The sequence below is a fragment of the Alligator mississippiensis genome, chromosome 15 (genome assembly GCF_030867095.1).
Source record: "Alligator mississippiensis isolate rAllMis1 chromosome 15, rAllMis1, whole genome shotgun sequence".
In the NCBI taxonomy this organism is placed as follows: domain Eukaryota; kingdom Metazoa; phylum Chordata; order Crocodylia; family Alligatoridae; genus Alligator; species Alligator mississippiensis.
This window is the reverse complement of record NC_081838.1, coordinates 11,838,157-11,853,513: the sequence shown is the minus strand read 5'-3', so window position 1 is coordinate 11,853,513 and position 15,357 is coordinate 11,838,157. Positions and strand designations below refer to the sequence as shown.

General features: G+C 52.6%; 1 protein-coding gene across 3 annotated transcripts; it reads left to right on the top strand.

Moving 5' to 3' along the window:
* The first annotated feature begins 4,218 nt into the window (after positions 1–4,218).
* LOC132245931 (early activation antigen CD69-like) lies at positions 4,219–13,686 on the top strand. Of its 3 annotated transcripts, none has more exons than XM_059719407.1 (6): positions 4,219–4,391; positions 8,755–9,296; positions 9,756–9,851; positions 10,892–11,076; positions 12,377–12,480; positions 12,945–13,686. In XM_059719407.1, exons 2-6 carry the CDS (start codon positions 9,125–9,127, stop codon positions 13,075–13,077), a joined length of 690 nt encoding a protein of 229 aa, XP_059575390.1. In that variant the 5' UTR covers positions 4,219–4,391; positions 8,755–9,124; the 3' UTR covers positions 13,078–13,686. The 3 variants fall into 3 exon arrangements, with proteins under 3 accessions (XP_059575390.1, XP_059575388.1, XP_059575389.1); XM_059719405.1 differs by having other exon boundaries at positions 4,219–4,433; XM_059719406.1 differs by lacking the exon at positions 4,219–4,391 and adding an exon at positions 6,371–6,509.
* The last annotated feature ends 1,671 nt before the right edge of the window (positions 13,687–15,357 follow it).

The following is a 15,357-nucleotide window of genomic DNA, read 5'->3' as shown; positions in this document are numbered from 1 at the left end:
CAGTTCCCTTGGGAGAAAAGCAGTGTCTCGGAAAGCACTGAGGCGTCTGATTGGGAGGACACTGCCTCATAACTGCTGTCTCCTGACAGCAGAGCCTCTCGCTGATCCATGCAGTTCTGGGTCTGACAGGCTGATTAAGGGTTTATAAGCAGTTACCACACCATCCAACCAGGAGCTATCACTTTCTATTGGGGGGGGGGGGGGGGTTGGGCTTTGACCTTTGCAAGGCACAAAGGTCTGTTCATATCTCACTGGCAATAAGTCAGAATAGTTGTACCGTGACAACATTAGTGATTAGCAGGAAGCCACTCGAGATTACTTGGAAAGGCACAGCCCTGTTCATTTCCTTATCATAATTCAAACAGTCTTCCTGGAACCATAACACCAGGATGGAAATTCCCCCTATTTATCTACTGGTATCGGAGCCCTTTCCTGTTTTTTCCCCTCACATAGCTGTGATGGCCAGAGCCAAAAAGAGCTAATGAGCAACTTATAGCAAAAAGAAATCTACTTTTTGAAGATATTTAAAATAGCGCTTATGAGACTGGGTTTTTTTGGGGATGTTTCTGGCCTGTCTGGAATATATATATAGCTGTTACACTGATCATAAAATTAGCGTAAGCTTAGAAAGCAGAATAAAAGGTGAAACTGCAAACCTAGCTGATTTAATAATTTTTGCTTAAAGTCAGTAAAGATGTATGAACCTAATCACAAGGTATAATTAACATAGTGGGTTAAACTTGGGTGGGGACATGTTAATCTCAGACCCCAAAGTAATGTAGTGGAATTTGTTTATTAAGTAAGCCCAAACTTAAACAGTAACTTATTATAATAATTTCTAACACCTTTTAACCCCATAGAATAACAGCTATAAAATAAAAGTATAAATGGCTATACAGCCAAAAGATTAGCATAGACAAAATATAAAAAAACACACATGTTAAGTAACCTGTAGGAAGGACGGAACAGAAGGGTCATTACTGTCCTATTCCCCTGGATCTCTCTTACTCCCTGTGTAAGGGAAAACCAGATCCTGACTGAGTGATCTTCCCCCAGTTCTCCCTCTGACAGCATGGATCAGGGACACTTGACTTCACTGAATCAACTTGAGGTATACCTAACTGGGGGACTATCAATAAGTTGCTAACCAAGTGAAAACTCTTGGTTGATTTATCTCTGTTTTTATGATCACTGTCAATTTTAACTGGTATTGTTATGTTGTCTATTTATTAGCTTAACCTTTTTACTATCTGTCATATGTGTAAACTAGATCTTTTGTTGCTATAAGTAAAATTCATTGTTACTGTCATAAGTGAAACTTGTCATTGCTTCCCTCCCAACATCACCTCCTCGATGCTGAACCAAAAAGCCCAGTGGCTAATAAAGTTGCAGTACTTGGTCAGCCTACAACTAAATTAATATACTCACAGTGTCCAGCTGGCCTGTGACACACAGCCCAGCAGTTTCTTTCCATCCCCAAATCATCCACCCAAGGGCTTTCCAGGAGCTGAAGGAGCCAGGCTTCCCTGGCCCAGCCCCTGGCTGCAGCCTCTACCTGCTCAAGGGAGAGCAGTTGTTCCCTCTTCATGTCTCTGCCTGCTCCTCCATCTGCTGCAGGGAAGGAGCCAACCCCCCTAGTGTCAGGAGAAAGGCTCCTGCAGACTCCAGCATATTTGATGCAGGCAGTGCTGGCTTGGTTCCTGGCCTGCCTCTGCCTCTTTCTGCAGCTATCATCAGTCTCCTGGTCTGTTGGAGCAGTAGTGCCTTCCTGTACCATGGGGTCACTAGTCCTCTGTAGTCTGCAGAGTCCAGGAGCTCCATGGGGTAGGGGCTATGCAGCCAGGCTGGGAGCATCCAGCTGGGTGCCAGGGAGGCTGAGCTCCCTTCCCTTCCCTTCCCCCAGCCAGCCCCAGCACAGGCCCAGCACCTCCAGGCCTACCAGTCTGTTCATTTGTCTGCTGCAGCCCCCAGTCAGTAATACACCTGGCCTTATCTCTGGTGCAGCCAGGAGTGGCTGGAACAGCTCTCACCTGGGTCATCTTCAGGAACTGGAACGAGGACACCAGGAGCTGGAAACGTGAACTGTGCAGCTGGGGCACAAGAAGCAGTGCTGCTGGCTCTATGGCAAGGAGTAGGCACCTCTGTGCTCTGTTCATGGAAAGGGGAGCAGCAAACAGCCTGTGCCAGCAGCTCTGGCTACTGGCCCAGGGGCATTTGTTGGTAGGTGCCTAACAGCAGAACTGGCCGCCCTGTGCTGGGCCCTGCTGCTGCCCCGTGCTGGGTTGGGAAGTGCTGACCTTGTGCACTGATGCTTCCCATCCCCTCAAGCTCCAGCGGAGCAGAGAGCCATAGGGAGAAGACACCGGTTAAGCGCTACTCAAACTCAGGCTGAATGTGGCACTGCCTGCAACAGCACGTGGGGGGAAAAGAGTTGCTAGAGCAAGGCCACCTCCTGCACAGCAGCGCCAGCAGGCAGGCTTCATGCTGAGGCAGGGCAATGTGGGCTGCAGGAATGGGGCCTGATCCTGGCTGTGGTGCCCTGGGTGTCCTTGGGGCAGTCACCTCAGCCCTCCCTGTCACATTTTCCTCACCTGTATGTAGTGGCACACCGCTCCCATGCACACTTGCCTTGTGGGTGCAGTAAGGTGTTTCGTGGCTGGCATTTGTGCAGGACTTTGGACAAGCAGAAGGGTCTCTGAGTCGTCAGCAGCCTCCCTTGTGATGTCCCTAAGAGCGCGCCAGGACCCTGAGTGGTGAAGCAAGCCCAGGTTTTTGTGTGTGCAAGGGCTCCTCAGTGGGTGTGGGGCCGGGCAGGGTGGCTGTGGGTGGGAGCTGGGAGCAAGAAGGGGCCTTGGCTCTGCAGTTGGACATCACACTGTCAAGTGGCGATGGGACAGGCAGGAAGAGGAGTGAGAAACAACAGCACAGAGCATATGGGGAGAGCAATGACACATGCAGTGGCTTCTCTGTGGAGTCCAGCTGCTTTCCCCAAATCTCAGGCCTTCCTGAGACCTGCCCCTCCTTCTCCACTCCTGTCTGTCCTGCTGCAGGGGCAAGTGGGGGGCAGGGTGACAGCGGTGGTGGCTTCTGTGCACCACTGGGGGCTGCCTCCCACTGCCGGAGAGCAGAGGGATGTCGGGATGGGGAGAGCTGGCGGGTTTAGGGGAGCCAAGGGACAGCTACCCCTGCCCATGGCGCAGAGCAGAGCTTGCAGCACTAGCTTGCCTAACAGCACTGTGGTGCATGGGTGGGGCTGGGGAGTTTGTTCACCAGGTTCCCCTTTTGCACCCTCTTTCCCCACCTTATGCTATGTTTTGGATAAATAAGGCCTATTCTGTATGTTGTATTCTGACATGCACTACCACTTTGCCTTACATTGAAGACACATATAACCAGCTTTAATTAAGGCTGCTTCTGCCATTTTAAAACTCTCTAAAATCACCCATGTGTAATTAAATGACCTGTTTAGACAGCTTTAAAATGGCAAAAATTGGATCTGTGCTAGATCCATTACTGAGAATCACCACTGCTATATCATCATGAGAAACAGGAATAATGATTGCTGAATTCAGTGGGAAAATTCATGGTGTTATTTAAACAGAGGGGGAAATCTGAAAAATTGGAAACCCAGACTGTCATGACAGAAGTGAAATAAAAAGTAAAGGACGTTCCTCGTCTGTGGCATTAAGGCTTGGTGAGAAAGCTTCACGGTTGGCCCTACTCCCACCGCAGATTACTCTGATGGGTTCACCCACCCAGAACACCTCACCACTCCTGGGGGCTCCTCGGATGAAGGTTGTGCAGAGCGGTGCCCAACCTGAGCCTTGGTTTTCCACTGTCAACCTGCCACGTGCCACCTACTTTGCACGGTCTGTGGGCCCAGCTTCGGGCCTGCCCAGGCCTCGTCAGGAGAGTGCCCGGGGTGGGGACATGGTTTTGGGGGGACCCGAAAAGGATTTTGTCTGTTAACCCCGGTCCAAACTCAGCTCTTATTCAGGACTCGGTGCTTGGCACTGGTGGCACGTTGTACTCACTGCTCCTGTCTGACAAAAATGTGTCTCTTCAGCCCCTCCCAGCCATTGCCCGGCCTTCAGTTGTGGAGCCGGGAGTAAACAGCTCCTTGTTCCCGGCCCCACGTTTAAAGATTCATTAACATCATCCGGATAGGGCCCTGCTCACCCGGGCTGCGTGTGTGCGGGCTGGCCGCGGGCGGTTCGGGTTGGGGGATTTGTCAAATTTAAAAAGAAACACGGAACAAGCCGCGCCCCGCGGCTCTGGCTTTCAGTTTCTCTCGCCCCCTTATATCATGGGTGGCTCCGCCTGCGTCCCGGCTTCTCCCGGCGCGCGGGGCTGAGCAGCGGACACCCGGGCAAGCGCCGAGCCGAGCCGAGGTCAGCTCCCGTCGGTGCTCGCTGGCGGAGCGGGGCGGGCAGGTGAGCGGGCGCAGGGTCCGGGTCCCAGTCCGGGTGGGTCCGGGTCCGGGAACCCGCGGGAGCGGCCGGGCCGGGCCGGGCCGGTCGGTGGCTCCAGCGCCGCCGCCGAGGCAGCTCCGGGGCCGCGTCTGCCGGCGCTTCTCCGCCTCCCGGCCGGTGCCAGCCCCGCTTCTCGCCGCCGGCGGGGCAGGGAGTCCCGGGCCGGCCCTGCCCGCCGCCCTGCAGCGCCGAGGCGCGGGCGGCACCGAGCCTCCGCCGGCACAGCTCCCGCACTGCTGCAGCTTTCCCCGGGCGGCAGCCTGAACCCACTGGAGAGATTTGCCCATGAACAGCATTTCTCTCTTCGTGGCTGAATGGTGAAATAAAACACAACAGCCAAGACTTGCCCTTTCCTTTTCCTCCGATCCCTGAGCTGAGGGTTCCCCCTCACCCCAACCTACACGCAAGTCATGGTGTGTGGTGGCCTTTGGCAACTTTGACCCAAATTTCCCATTCATCTGTCCCCGTATGAACTTCACACTCTTAGAAGGCAGGGCCGGTGCATGCAAGACTGTCTCCCCAGGCCGCTTGTCCTCAAACTGTTAAAAGCAGTTAAAACGTGTGATGATATCAAGCTGAAAAGAGTTGTTCCCTCCCTTGCCCCATGTGTACCAATGGGGATATACAGATGAGAGATGCAATACTCCACAATCTGACCTTGTATACCAATGGGGGCATGGAAATAAACACCACTGGGCACATTTACTAGGTCTGTGTGAATAGGGAACTATTAGATTTGGGTTCAGATTTGGCCAGGTTTGGATTCGGATGCTAGTGATTCAATTCGAAACTCCAAATTGGTTTTCTGCTTCTATTCAGCCATAAGGTATGATGGGGAATCAATGAAATACCTATAACTTTTTTGTTTTGCGTGAGATGAAACTTGCAGGGGTAGTAGCCTCTGCTGAAAGCAGGAAGCCTGCAACGTTTCAAGGAAATGGTTGTAGCAGTTTGTGGGAAACTGCACCTCAAGCTGCTGACAAGCAGAACTCATGACGTGGGTGGCCCTGTGTGTGTGTTAAGGCACAGTGGAGTGAAAACTGCAGACCTGCTAGGCCCTGCTGTGGCCACAAAACCTGCCAGCTGTCAAAGAGAGAGGTGCATGGGTGGGAGTCCTGGGGCCCTGCACCTCTGGCTGCTAACAGGCAAAACTTGTCATGTGGGTGGGTGACACTGTGTGTGTTAAGATGCGCCCTCACTGGCACTGGGACCTCTACACAACATGGTAGTGTGCCCCAGTGTGGTCTCCTCCTCCCCTATAGACTCAGTCTGGTCCACCACTTTACATGACATCAAGTAAAATAACTTAGTGACTGACTGACTGCTCTATAAAACTCTTTAGAAAGGAATTGACAGCAAGCAGTAAAAATGTTGGGTTGTGTATTCATGGTATGCGATGGCTTACCTTGTGCTTTTATGTCTATATGTTTATTATGAAAAAAAAAGGAATACTTAATGGGTTTTTCAACCTGAAAGCTTCTTAAGATATATTTTTTTTGCCAGGCTGAGGAAGTACCTGCTGTACTTCCCCTCCCCCCCGCCCCGCAGTGACAGCGGCCTGCCCCAGCCAGGAACAGTGATCCCCTGGAGCTTCTCCATTTGGTTCTCCAGTTCCCTCAGTAGGGGGATCACCTGGCTGAGGAGGGCATTGCCAGTGCTAAGGGTCTCATGGCATTGAGGAAGGGTTTGAGGACCACCAAGATCTGGGAGATGGTATCCCACTCACCTCTGTTCAGGGGGCCGCTGATCCTTATCACCCCAAGCAAGACCATCTCATGGATGGCCTTTTGTTGCTCCACCAGCCTTTAGAGTATCAGGTATGTGGAGTTCCACCGAGTCTCCACATCTGGCATGATTTTGTGCTGTGGGATGCTGAGCTCTACCTGTTTCTCCCTCAGCATCTTGCCCCCCCTTGATGCTGCAGTGGAAGTAGCCCGCCGCCTTCCTGCATTTTGAAATCACCTGGCTTGTAGCAGTCGTGGTGGTGGCACCATCACCGGCAGCCCTGTCTCCCTCCAAGGCATCCCTGACTATGAGGTATAGCCTGTGTGCCACACAGGGGAGAATTGACAAAGTTGACATCACGGAGAGCCTTCACCACATTGGCCCCACTGTCGGTGACCATGAACCCACGGGTGAACTTGGCCTGCCCAGCGAGCCACCCCTGCACCATGCGGCTCGTGGCCCCCATGATCTCCCTTGCCGTGTGAGACTCATCTAGCACCCCAGCTTGGAGGAGAGCCCACCAATGGCCTGACTGATCACACCACTGCTGGTGCCTATTTCTGGACTTGGGGGGGGTGGTGCAGGTGCAGGGACATCAGGTGCAGACACTGTTCCCACTTCCTTGCTTCCACTGACAGCAGAAGCATCATGGCTGCTTGGGAAGAGAATGTGTCTATGTTTGGGGGGCGGAGGGGGACTTGCAGCTCTAGCTCTCCCCCTACCCCCTCTCCCTATCCTTCCAGAAGACCTGGCATCTGCCTTTCCAACACACTTCATATTAATCTTTCCTATGCTGCAAAAGGGGTGTGTGTGTGTGTGTGTGGGTGTGATGCTCCTTTTGTGTTGTGTGTTTTATTCCTTCTGTGTTGTGTGCACGCACTGGACTCCTCTTTGATTATTAATAACTATATATGGTGTCTTCTGTGCTGCTCTATTAATGTGGATGTGTGACTACTACTGTACTTCTTGTTCTATTTCTGTGTTGTGATGTGTACCTAAAAGGATGTATTTCCTTCTTCTAAGACCCTGAGTTCTGTGTTAGGCTCAATCTGAATCTGACTTCTGTGTTGTCTTCAGTCTATGTGTAAACTAACTATAATAATATTAATAACTACTATATATAATCTGACTCTCTTCTCCTATGAATATCTAATTTTTCCTCTTCTATGTATGTATATTATAAGTGTGTGTGTGCATGCCATCTGTGTGCCTCCCTGCACAGTGATGGATCACTCTGAGCTTTCTGTTTTCAAATTTGGAAAAAAAAAAGGGGGGGGGATATAAATTGAAAGAAATTAATTGGATAGTATTAAGTAAGAGATGCCAAGCCCAAGCCCAAGCCCATCCTTTCTAAGAACAAACAGGAGCAGGCAAGTTGCAACTGAGTGACTATGAAACAAGCCACGCAGCACAGTGCTTTTCTGATGCCGTCGCTCACTCAGAACCAGCTCGGAAAAGGCACAGCAAGCCTGCGAACAGAAGCTTTTATGCTGTTTCTATGTCCCTCCCTCCAGACACTGTAATTGGAAGGGTAGTCAGAGAGAAATCATGCTTGCTGGCCACTTACAAATGTCAGTCTACCTCCTCCCCCCCTCCCCCCTTCCTCTTCTAAGTTTCTGTTTCCCCATGCAGACAGCCCTCTGAACTGCCAAATGTTTTCTGAATCGAAAGCAGCTAGTGATTTGATTCGGACTCGCAGATTTGGCCTCTGAATCGTCTATATCTTTTCTGAATCCATATCGTGGTCTGAACCTTTGCACAGCCCTAATGTTTACTGTTTAACTGATTAATTAGCTCTGCAGTAAATGTCTCAGCATCTGCATGTGCACCCCTGCGAGGGTGCAGGAAACTGAAAACCCCACGGCAGGATAGTATGTGTAGTTACAAGCACTGCCCTGTTGCAGAGTCTTCTTGTGAACAGCGGCAGCACACATGTAGACCCTGATCCAGCTGGATGGGGCACAAGAGTGCTTCAGTGGGAGTTACCTACAGGCTAGCCCCACAGTGAAGCACCCTCATGCCCCAGGCACCCCCTCTGCAGCGTGTGAAACCAGGTTGGAGCAGCCCTAGGCTGGCAGGCTGCACCCGCCTCCTCTGGAGCCTCTGCCAGGTGGGCTCCACTTGCGGTGCATGAATAAACTGTATGGCTGAGCGCTCTGGGGTTAATTGCTCCCAGGAACATGTTCAGATGGCACATGCGGGAACCAAAAACTCTGGAGCAATAAGCTCTGTAGTTTATTCTTGTGCACTTACTCCATGTGTAGATGCATCCACTGAGAGGTTGTCACACAGGTACAGGAGCAGCAGTGTTATGTCAGTGTGTCCCCAAGGCCATCCCTGCCTAATGTGGGGTTGGTAATCCTGGCTGCCTTCAGGTGGGGCTGGGCCAGGTGTGGTCTGGAGCTCTGCTCTGTCTTCACTGGTGTTTTGGCAGCAGGGGCATGTAGCTGGGAGGGGTGCCCCTGCTGCTCCATGAAGTGCCCTAGCAGGCAATGAAACTACCTACCTGAAGATCAGGTGCAGTGACCCTGAGTACATGTGCTGTCTCTCCCCACAGGTAACTCCTCTGGTACAGACCAGCCAGGGGACTGCGGCAGAAGAGAACGGGGTGAAGTTGCTGCAGCCAGTCGGGTTGGGCAGTGACAGCACTTGCTAAGACCCTGTTGGCTCTGGAGCTTCAAGCAGTGCCCAGGATAGTTTTGAATCCATTCATTCAAATGCAACCCAGACACAGCTCAGTGGGTGGGTGTGGCTGGGTAAAACACAAGTACAAATTGTATTTGAAAAGTGTTTTATCGAATCACCCCACGTAGCTGAGCCGTGCCTGAGCCACAATCGAGTGAGTGGCTTTGAAATTGCCTTGCAAGGGCTCTGCTCATACTACCAAGCCCAGGTGCATTAGCTACAGTTGAGTGCATCAGGTCCCCATGCCCGGATACTGGGATTTGATGCCTTCTGCAGTGGAAAAAAAGAGGGAGAATGGATCCTGTGTCAAGGCTGAGCCTACATATTTCCAGGAAGACTTTCAGAAAGGAAAAGGACAGACTCATATGACCATCCCTTTGCAGGATGGAGAGAGAAGCACAAAGACTCCTCAAGGTACAGTCCTGTCCTGTGATGTTCTGCTTTCCCCCTGCCCAGGTATCAGGACCAGGAGCAGAGCTCAGGCCTCCACCTCCTCTGGTAGTGGCTGCTTCATGCACAGAAGCAGGGTGCAGTGAAGGACTTGGCCTATGGATTGTGTCCCCAGATGTCCCATCCTTACCGTCTCCCACTGCAACTGCTCTTTGACTAATTGCTCCTAAGGGAGCAGGGACAGAGTCATTGAAAACTAGGAACCAAAGATTTCTGCTGTTAAGGACAGTGGTGTGATTGCTTTTCCATTTGACATTATTTTAATTCTTTTAAACGTTTTCTATCAGAATTTCACGTGTCCCTCCCATAAGTGCCCCTACCTTTGCCTTCGGGGTCCTGCTGTTCCTTCTCCCAGTGTAATTAAGTCCACTCTCCTTCTGGTGCAGAGATATCATGCACAGTTCCTGGTTATTTTTCTTTCAGGCTGCCTGGCCATGCTCCCGCCATGGATATCTCTCTTGCTGATTCTGAGTGTGGCTCTCAATCTCTGTCTTGTAATTCCCCTCATCGCACACTCAGGTGAGTGAAGAGCCTGCACTGACCCCACCTAATTCAGGCCTGTGTCTGTCACACAGATGCTTTTCCCTGTGCCCCTCACTCCCACAACTTATCTCTTCCTCAGCAGTCAGATCTGGCATTGGCAGGTTGTCCCGTTTTGAGACCTGGGGAAATACGGACACCCGAGCTAGAGTTTAGATGCAGTAGTGGGAGTCACTGGGCCCTTGGTGGCTGTGCCATCTCCTCCCTTCCATAAACTCACTAAACTCCATCCTGCACCCAGGAAGGCTGGAGAACCTGGAGCTGTGGTTGCACGGTGCGTGCTACACCTGGATGTTGTAGAGTGTGTGTTGGTAGCCCACGGCCTGCAGGCTGCAATCAGCCTGCAGAGTGATTTTTATCTGGCCTACAAAGCCTGGAGATTGGCCGTGTTTTGCGGAGAGGGGACTCCTGGAGCCCTGAGGGGATCTGCACACATAGTGGTGGCCAGGAGAAACAGCCAGACGCTTGCTCAGAAGCATTGCCCAAGTGAGGGACATGATGTCAGCCCTCGTTCTTAAAGCTTGCTGACCAGCCTGAGGCAGGATGCTGCTCCTGCAGGTACAGGGCGGTTACAGCATCCTGCGGTGGTGGGTTGATGTGACCAGTTGTTTGATCCTCTTGGGGCTCCCTGCAGTGAGGTGTTTGGGGAGCAGCTCTGTGCCAGCCCCGCACCATGCCCTTGTTCTCTGCCCCCATGGAGCTGACACAGGCACAGGACCCTCTGAGCAGATGTGCAGGTTCAGTCGGGCACCTCGCGTGCAGGCACCAGACTGCAGCTCCTGCCGAGGAGGGTGGGGTTGAAAACATGGGTCTCGATTCGAGGCTGTCCCCTTGGGAGCTACAGGCAGTGCTAGCCCTGTGGGTTGGCGAGGGAGGGAGGCCTCCCAGGAATGAGCCCAGGGACTCGTAGTGCAGCGTGTCGGTGTTCAGAGGGGGGGTCTGTACTATGTCGCCACTGAAGGCTTGTTTCCTGGTTACAGAAGGGCAAATATCTCACCCTGTTCTTTTTCTGTCCCCAGCAAAGAGGCCTGAACAACATCCAGCTGCTCCTGCCATCCCCGTGCTGTCCTGTCCTGCTGACTGGATTGGCTACCTGGGGAGATGTTACTATTTCTCCGAGGCCAAGGGGAGCTGGGACTCCAGCCAGAGCAGCTGCTCCTCTCTCGGTGCCTCACTGGCCAGGATTGACAATGAGAAGGAAATGGTGAGAGACGCAAGTCCTGGGTGGCACCGCTCAGCAGGCCTTGCCCGGGACGGTTGGCAAAGGGTGTTTTGTGCCCAACTCAGTTGGCCCCTGGGGCAGCTCTAGTGTGCAGCACCTTCCACCCAGTGCTGGGGAAACGGGGGTGCTCTGCACTGCTCCAGGCACACTCCCCTGTGCCCTTGCCTTACACATGATGGCAGGAGAGAGGTAGGGCTGCTGTACTGTTTTTTGGGGGTGTTTTAAATCGCTTTTTCATATATTTTTAATAGACCTGGAGCTCTTTCATAACTAACTGCCTGATGCCAGGAGCTGGGGCTTGAAGGAAGTAACAAATTCAGTGAGCTCCACAGTAAAACCTTGAGAGCTGTAGACAGTGCAGGCATGTGATGGGGTGGGAAAGAGCTGAGGCCTGAGGCCAGCACTCAAAGGATGGCCGGGCTGAGAGGAAGCAGTGTGCTCCACGTGATAGAGATCCCATGTTCTGCCACTGCCTTCCCAGGGCAGGAAGCTGAAATGCCTCATCTGCCAGCTCAGCCCAACAAGACCTAAAATGCATCTGGAAATGCAGCAATTGCTCTTCATTCAGAATTTTTTTTCCTTTCTTGAATGTTCCTAGAGAAAACTGCTTGGCTATGTCCAGACATGTCAGATCACTTCACATCAGCACTGGACGGCTGCCCTGGTGCCTCCTGACGGCAGGGGCGTTGGTTCCTCTTTGCTTTGCTCTCTCCTATGTGCTCCCGTGGTCGGGCCGTGCCCCCATGGTGCTCAGTGGTGCTTCAGCCAATAGGGAAACTCTCGTGCATCACTAAAGACACAGCCTGGGCGGGGAGCCTGGCCCATAGGAGGGTCTGGGGACAGGAGGCACCAGAACTACCACATCCACGAGGCTGCACAGCTGATCAGATGCTGCACATGGGCTAGTGCTGAGCTGACACACAGCAGAACAGTTCCCCAGGGGAAAACTGAAACATTGCAAGGAAAGTGGTGTTCCTCTCTGTGAAGATGCTCCTAGGGAAACATGTCTGTGTTGCAAAAACCCTTCTGAGCCAACATGCCAAGTCCTTGTGCCAAGAAGTGTTCCTGTGGTATGAGCCAGGTGGATGGGGGGAGCAGGCCTGCACTGCCCTCCTGGGGGAGCGCGGGCTAGGACCGCGAGAGACAGTGACACTTCTCAGTGCAGAATGGGCCCAGGCTGAACCATCTGTCGAGTACCCGCTCAGAGAATCAGCACGGACTGTCAGAGGCCAGTGGCTTAGTTGTGTAATGTCTGTCTGCTCTGTTTGTTTTTCTGACACAGGCCTTTCTAATGCGCTATAAAGGCCACTCAGACTACTGGATTGGCCTCCGGAGGGACCCAGGCCAGCCCTGGCAATGGGCTGATGGCACCAACTTCACTCGCTGGTGAGTCCCTTTTAGACCTGTGAGTTGTGTCCGAGCTGTAGCCCAGAGGCTGGAAGAGGTGGTCTTTGCAGCACAGAGCCTGGGCTGGATTCCTGGTTCTGCTGCAGGTTTTTGTGGGATCTAAACTCAGACACCCTGGGCTCATCTGAGCTGTCGAAGGGCAGTGTCAGGGAGCTGTGTGCAAGCTATGTGCATGGTGCCCCAAGACAAACCATGGGCCTGCCTTGGCCAGGCACTGGGCAGGCAGCAGTGCATGCGCTTGAGTTGGAGTCCTGTTGGTATGCGCCTGACATGGCCACGTTACAATCTTTCAGGGGCAGCACACACTGTGCGCTCATGTTGTGTCACTTTGTGGCTTCCGTGCACCATCCTTCAATGGGGTAGAAGGGTCTGAAGGGCCAGAGTCTCACCACCAGTCCCTGCTGTCCCACTGCTTCTGCTGACTGAGTTTGTTCTTGTGGCAGGTTTTCAGTACTGAATGAAGGACTCTGCGCTTACATGAATGACAATGATATTGCCAGCTCCAGCTGCACCAAGCAAGGACTCTGGCTCTGCAGCAAACCAGCCAAGGAACCCACATGCAAAATGAGTGACTAACGTGGGCCTGCCAGCCCACTCCTCTTATTGGCTCTTGGACCCATCAAAGAAAGGCTACCTCAGGCACATGTCATCTGGGAGACGACATAGAAGCAGCAGCAAATAAAGGAACAGGATAAAAAATCACAGCCGGAGAATCCCCATGAAAACTTTGAAGACGGGGGATGCAGAGGACCCTTGCTAGGTCTCTGTAGGCCCACAAAGGAGGAACCTCTAAAGGGCATGATTTGGCAGGAATTTAAATTGCAGGCTTGGGATCTTATGTGCAGCGTGGAGGCAACAAATTCTTTTGGTGAGAGGATATCTCATAACCCTGCTCATGCCCCAAGCTGCTCATGGCGTGTGCAGGCTTTTACTTGCACATCTCCTGCTGAAGACTGAGTTGCTGTGTGCAGTGAACCAGCTCCCTTGTGGGGCACAGTGGGTTTGGCAGCATTGGGGGGTTGTTGGTGGTGAGGCAGGGAGGGAGAGACTTTCTCCACATGTAAATTAGAGGCGAGTCAAGCCAGGTGTTTAGCGATATTTTTATTTTTATTTTACTTAGTATAACTTCTGCTTTTCGGCGGAGCTTTGTATAAGGAACCACAGCTAAACCAGTCTGCCAGAGCACACACTGCTTTCTGCTCATTTTTAGTTTCAAGGTGGAGGTCAGAGCTTGGTGATCCTGGCTCTGGGGCATGCAGCGGCCAAGGAGTTTGTGATTTATGTTGCTCAGACCTGTCAGGGGCACGTGAGAAGTGTGGGTACAGAATCGCAGGCTGTTGTTGACAAGGTCCCAAACTCTTCCTTTCTGCCCCTTGCACATCACTATCCAAATTGGCTCTGCCCTGTCCTGGGATCCATTGACACCTTCTCCTCGCCCTCTGCCCTGGGCACTGCTCATCTTCCCCTTCTCCCAGGAGGGCCCTGTCTTCTTCTACCCCCAGTGATCTTAAAGGAAACAGTGACATTAGTTTGGGATCATCAAGGAACTCCTATGCAAAGGTCCTACATGGGATGTGTGTGTGGGAGGGACAAGTGTGGCTCTCCACAAGTCTCCTCTGCTGGTGAGCTCTTTGGCTTGGCAGCATGCTGAAACTCCTAACTTACTCAAAAAGCTGAAATTCAGCCAGAGGTGACAGGAGTTAGTGCAGGCTGGGCCCAGCCCCTCCTGTGCTGCTTCAGCTTACACCACCCAGGACTAACTGCCAGGAATCAGGGCTGGGAGCAATCTCAAGGGTCATCTCATGGCGTCTCCTGCACACAAGCCAGCAGTGCTGCCCCTAAGCCGTCCCAAACAAGGACCTGTTTTGAAGCCTTCAGGAAAGAAGATGCCATAAGCAGAAAAAATTACCGGGACCTGAACCCTTCCAGGGAGACTCCAAAGGGTTTCTTGTACATTGATTTAACTAGTCGGCCACAACAGCCCGGCCCATCTCACCAACCAAGCAGCTGGGTACACGTAGATCTTTCCTCCCTTTCTTGCCATGGCAGAACTGCAGATACAGTTATGCAGCATTGTGTCCTACAGCCCCGAGGCCTGTGGTACAGCATGATGGGACAGTTCAGAGTGGCTCCTTAATGAGATGGAGCCCTGGAGTCAGGAGGGTGCTGGGGTTAGTAGGTTAGTGCAAGAGCACATGACAGGCAGGACATTTGGATCCTATCCTGTCCCTCAGATGGGAGTAGGCTGTGCTGGGTGAGAGCAAGGAGGGGCAAGAAGCAGGATTCCTGGGGCCTCTTCCAGCTCTGGGATTGAAGTGTGTGTGGATCAGGGGGGTGGAGGGAGTGGTACAGATGGCCAAGAGTTAGGATACCGGAGTTATTTTCCCATTGGCCCCCACTGTTCTGCAAGCCTGCTTGTCTCTGCATCCCAGTTTCCCCAGGTATGACATGGAAAGCAGGAAAACACTGGGAGGCACCATCAGCCTCGGTCAGATCAGGACAGTGTCTTCCTGGCAAATCCACTTAAAAGCATCACTGCAGGCTTTGGGCTAAATCTGATTTCCTTTCATTGCCCCTCAGCCCCTCCCCTTCACCTGGCTGGGCACTGGCAGCCTGTGGATCACAGAAGAGAGGACCTGTCAGGGAAGCTGGCCCATTAGGTGGGGTCAGCCATGTCCTGGCCTCATCCTAACGCATCCACTGATGCCCTCTCCTGCCCTGCTCAGGGCCACCTTCCTCCCCACAGTGCATGAGGGCTGTGTCCTAGCACAGGCCAAACCCCAGGATCTCTTCTCCCACCCACTCAGATTCCCTGCCATGTTGCACACTGCTGCCTGCCCTCCTTGATATTTTACC

Excerpts from the sequence above, each read along its gene's own strand:
- LOC132245931 (XM_059719407.1), top strand. The coding sequence starts at position 9,125 with ATGCCCGGATACTGGGATTTGATGCCTTCTGCAGTGGAAAAAAAGAGG. Across the intron at positions 9,852-10,891 it reads TCCCCTCATCGCACACTCAG|CAAAGAGGCCTGAACAACAT; the intron begins GTGAGTGAAGAG and ends TTCTGTCCCCAG. Across the intron at positions 11,077-12,376 it reads TTGACAATGAGAAGGAAATG|GCCTTTCTAATGCGCTATAA; the intron begins GTGAGAGACGCA and ends TTTCTGACACAG.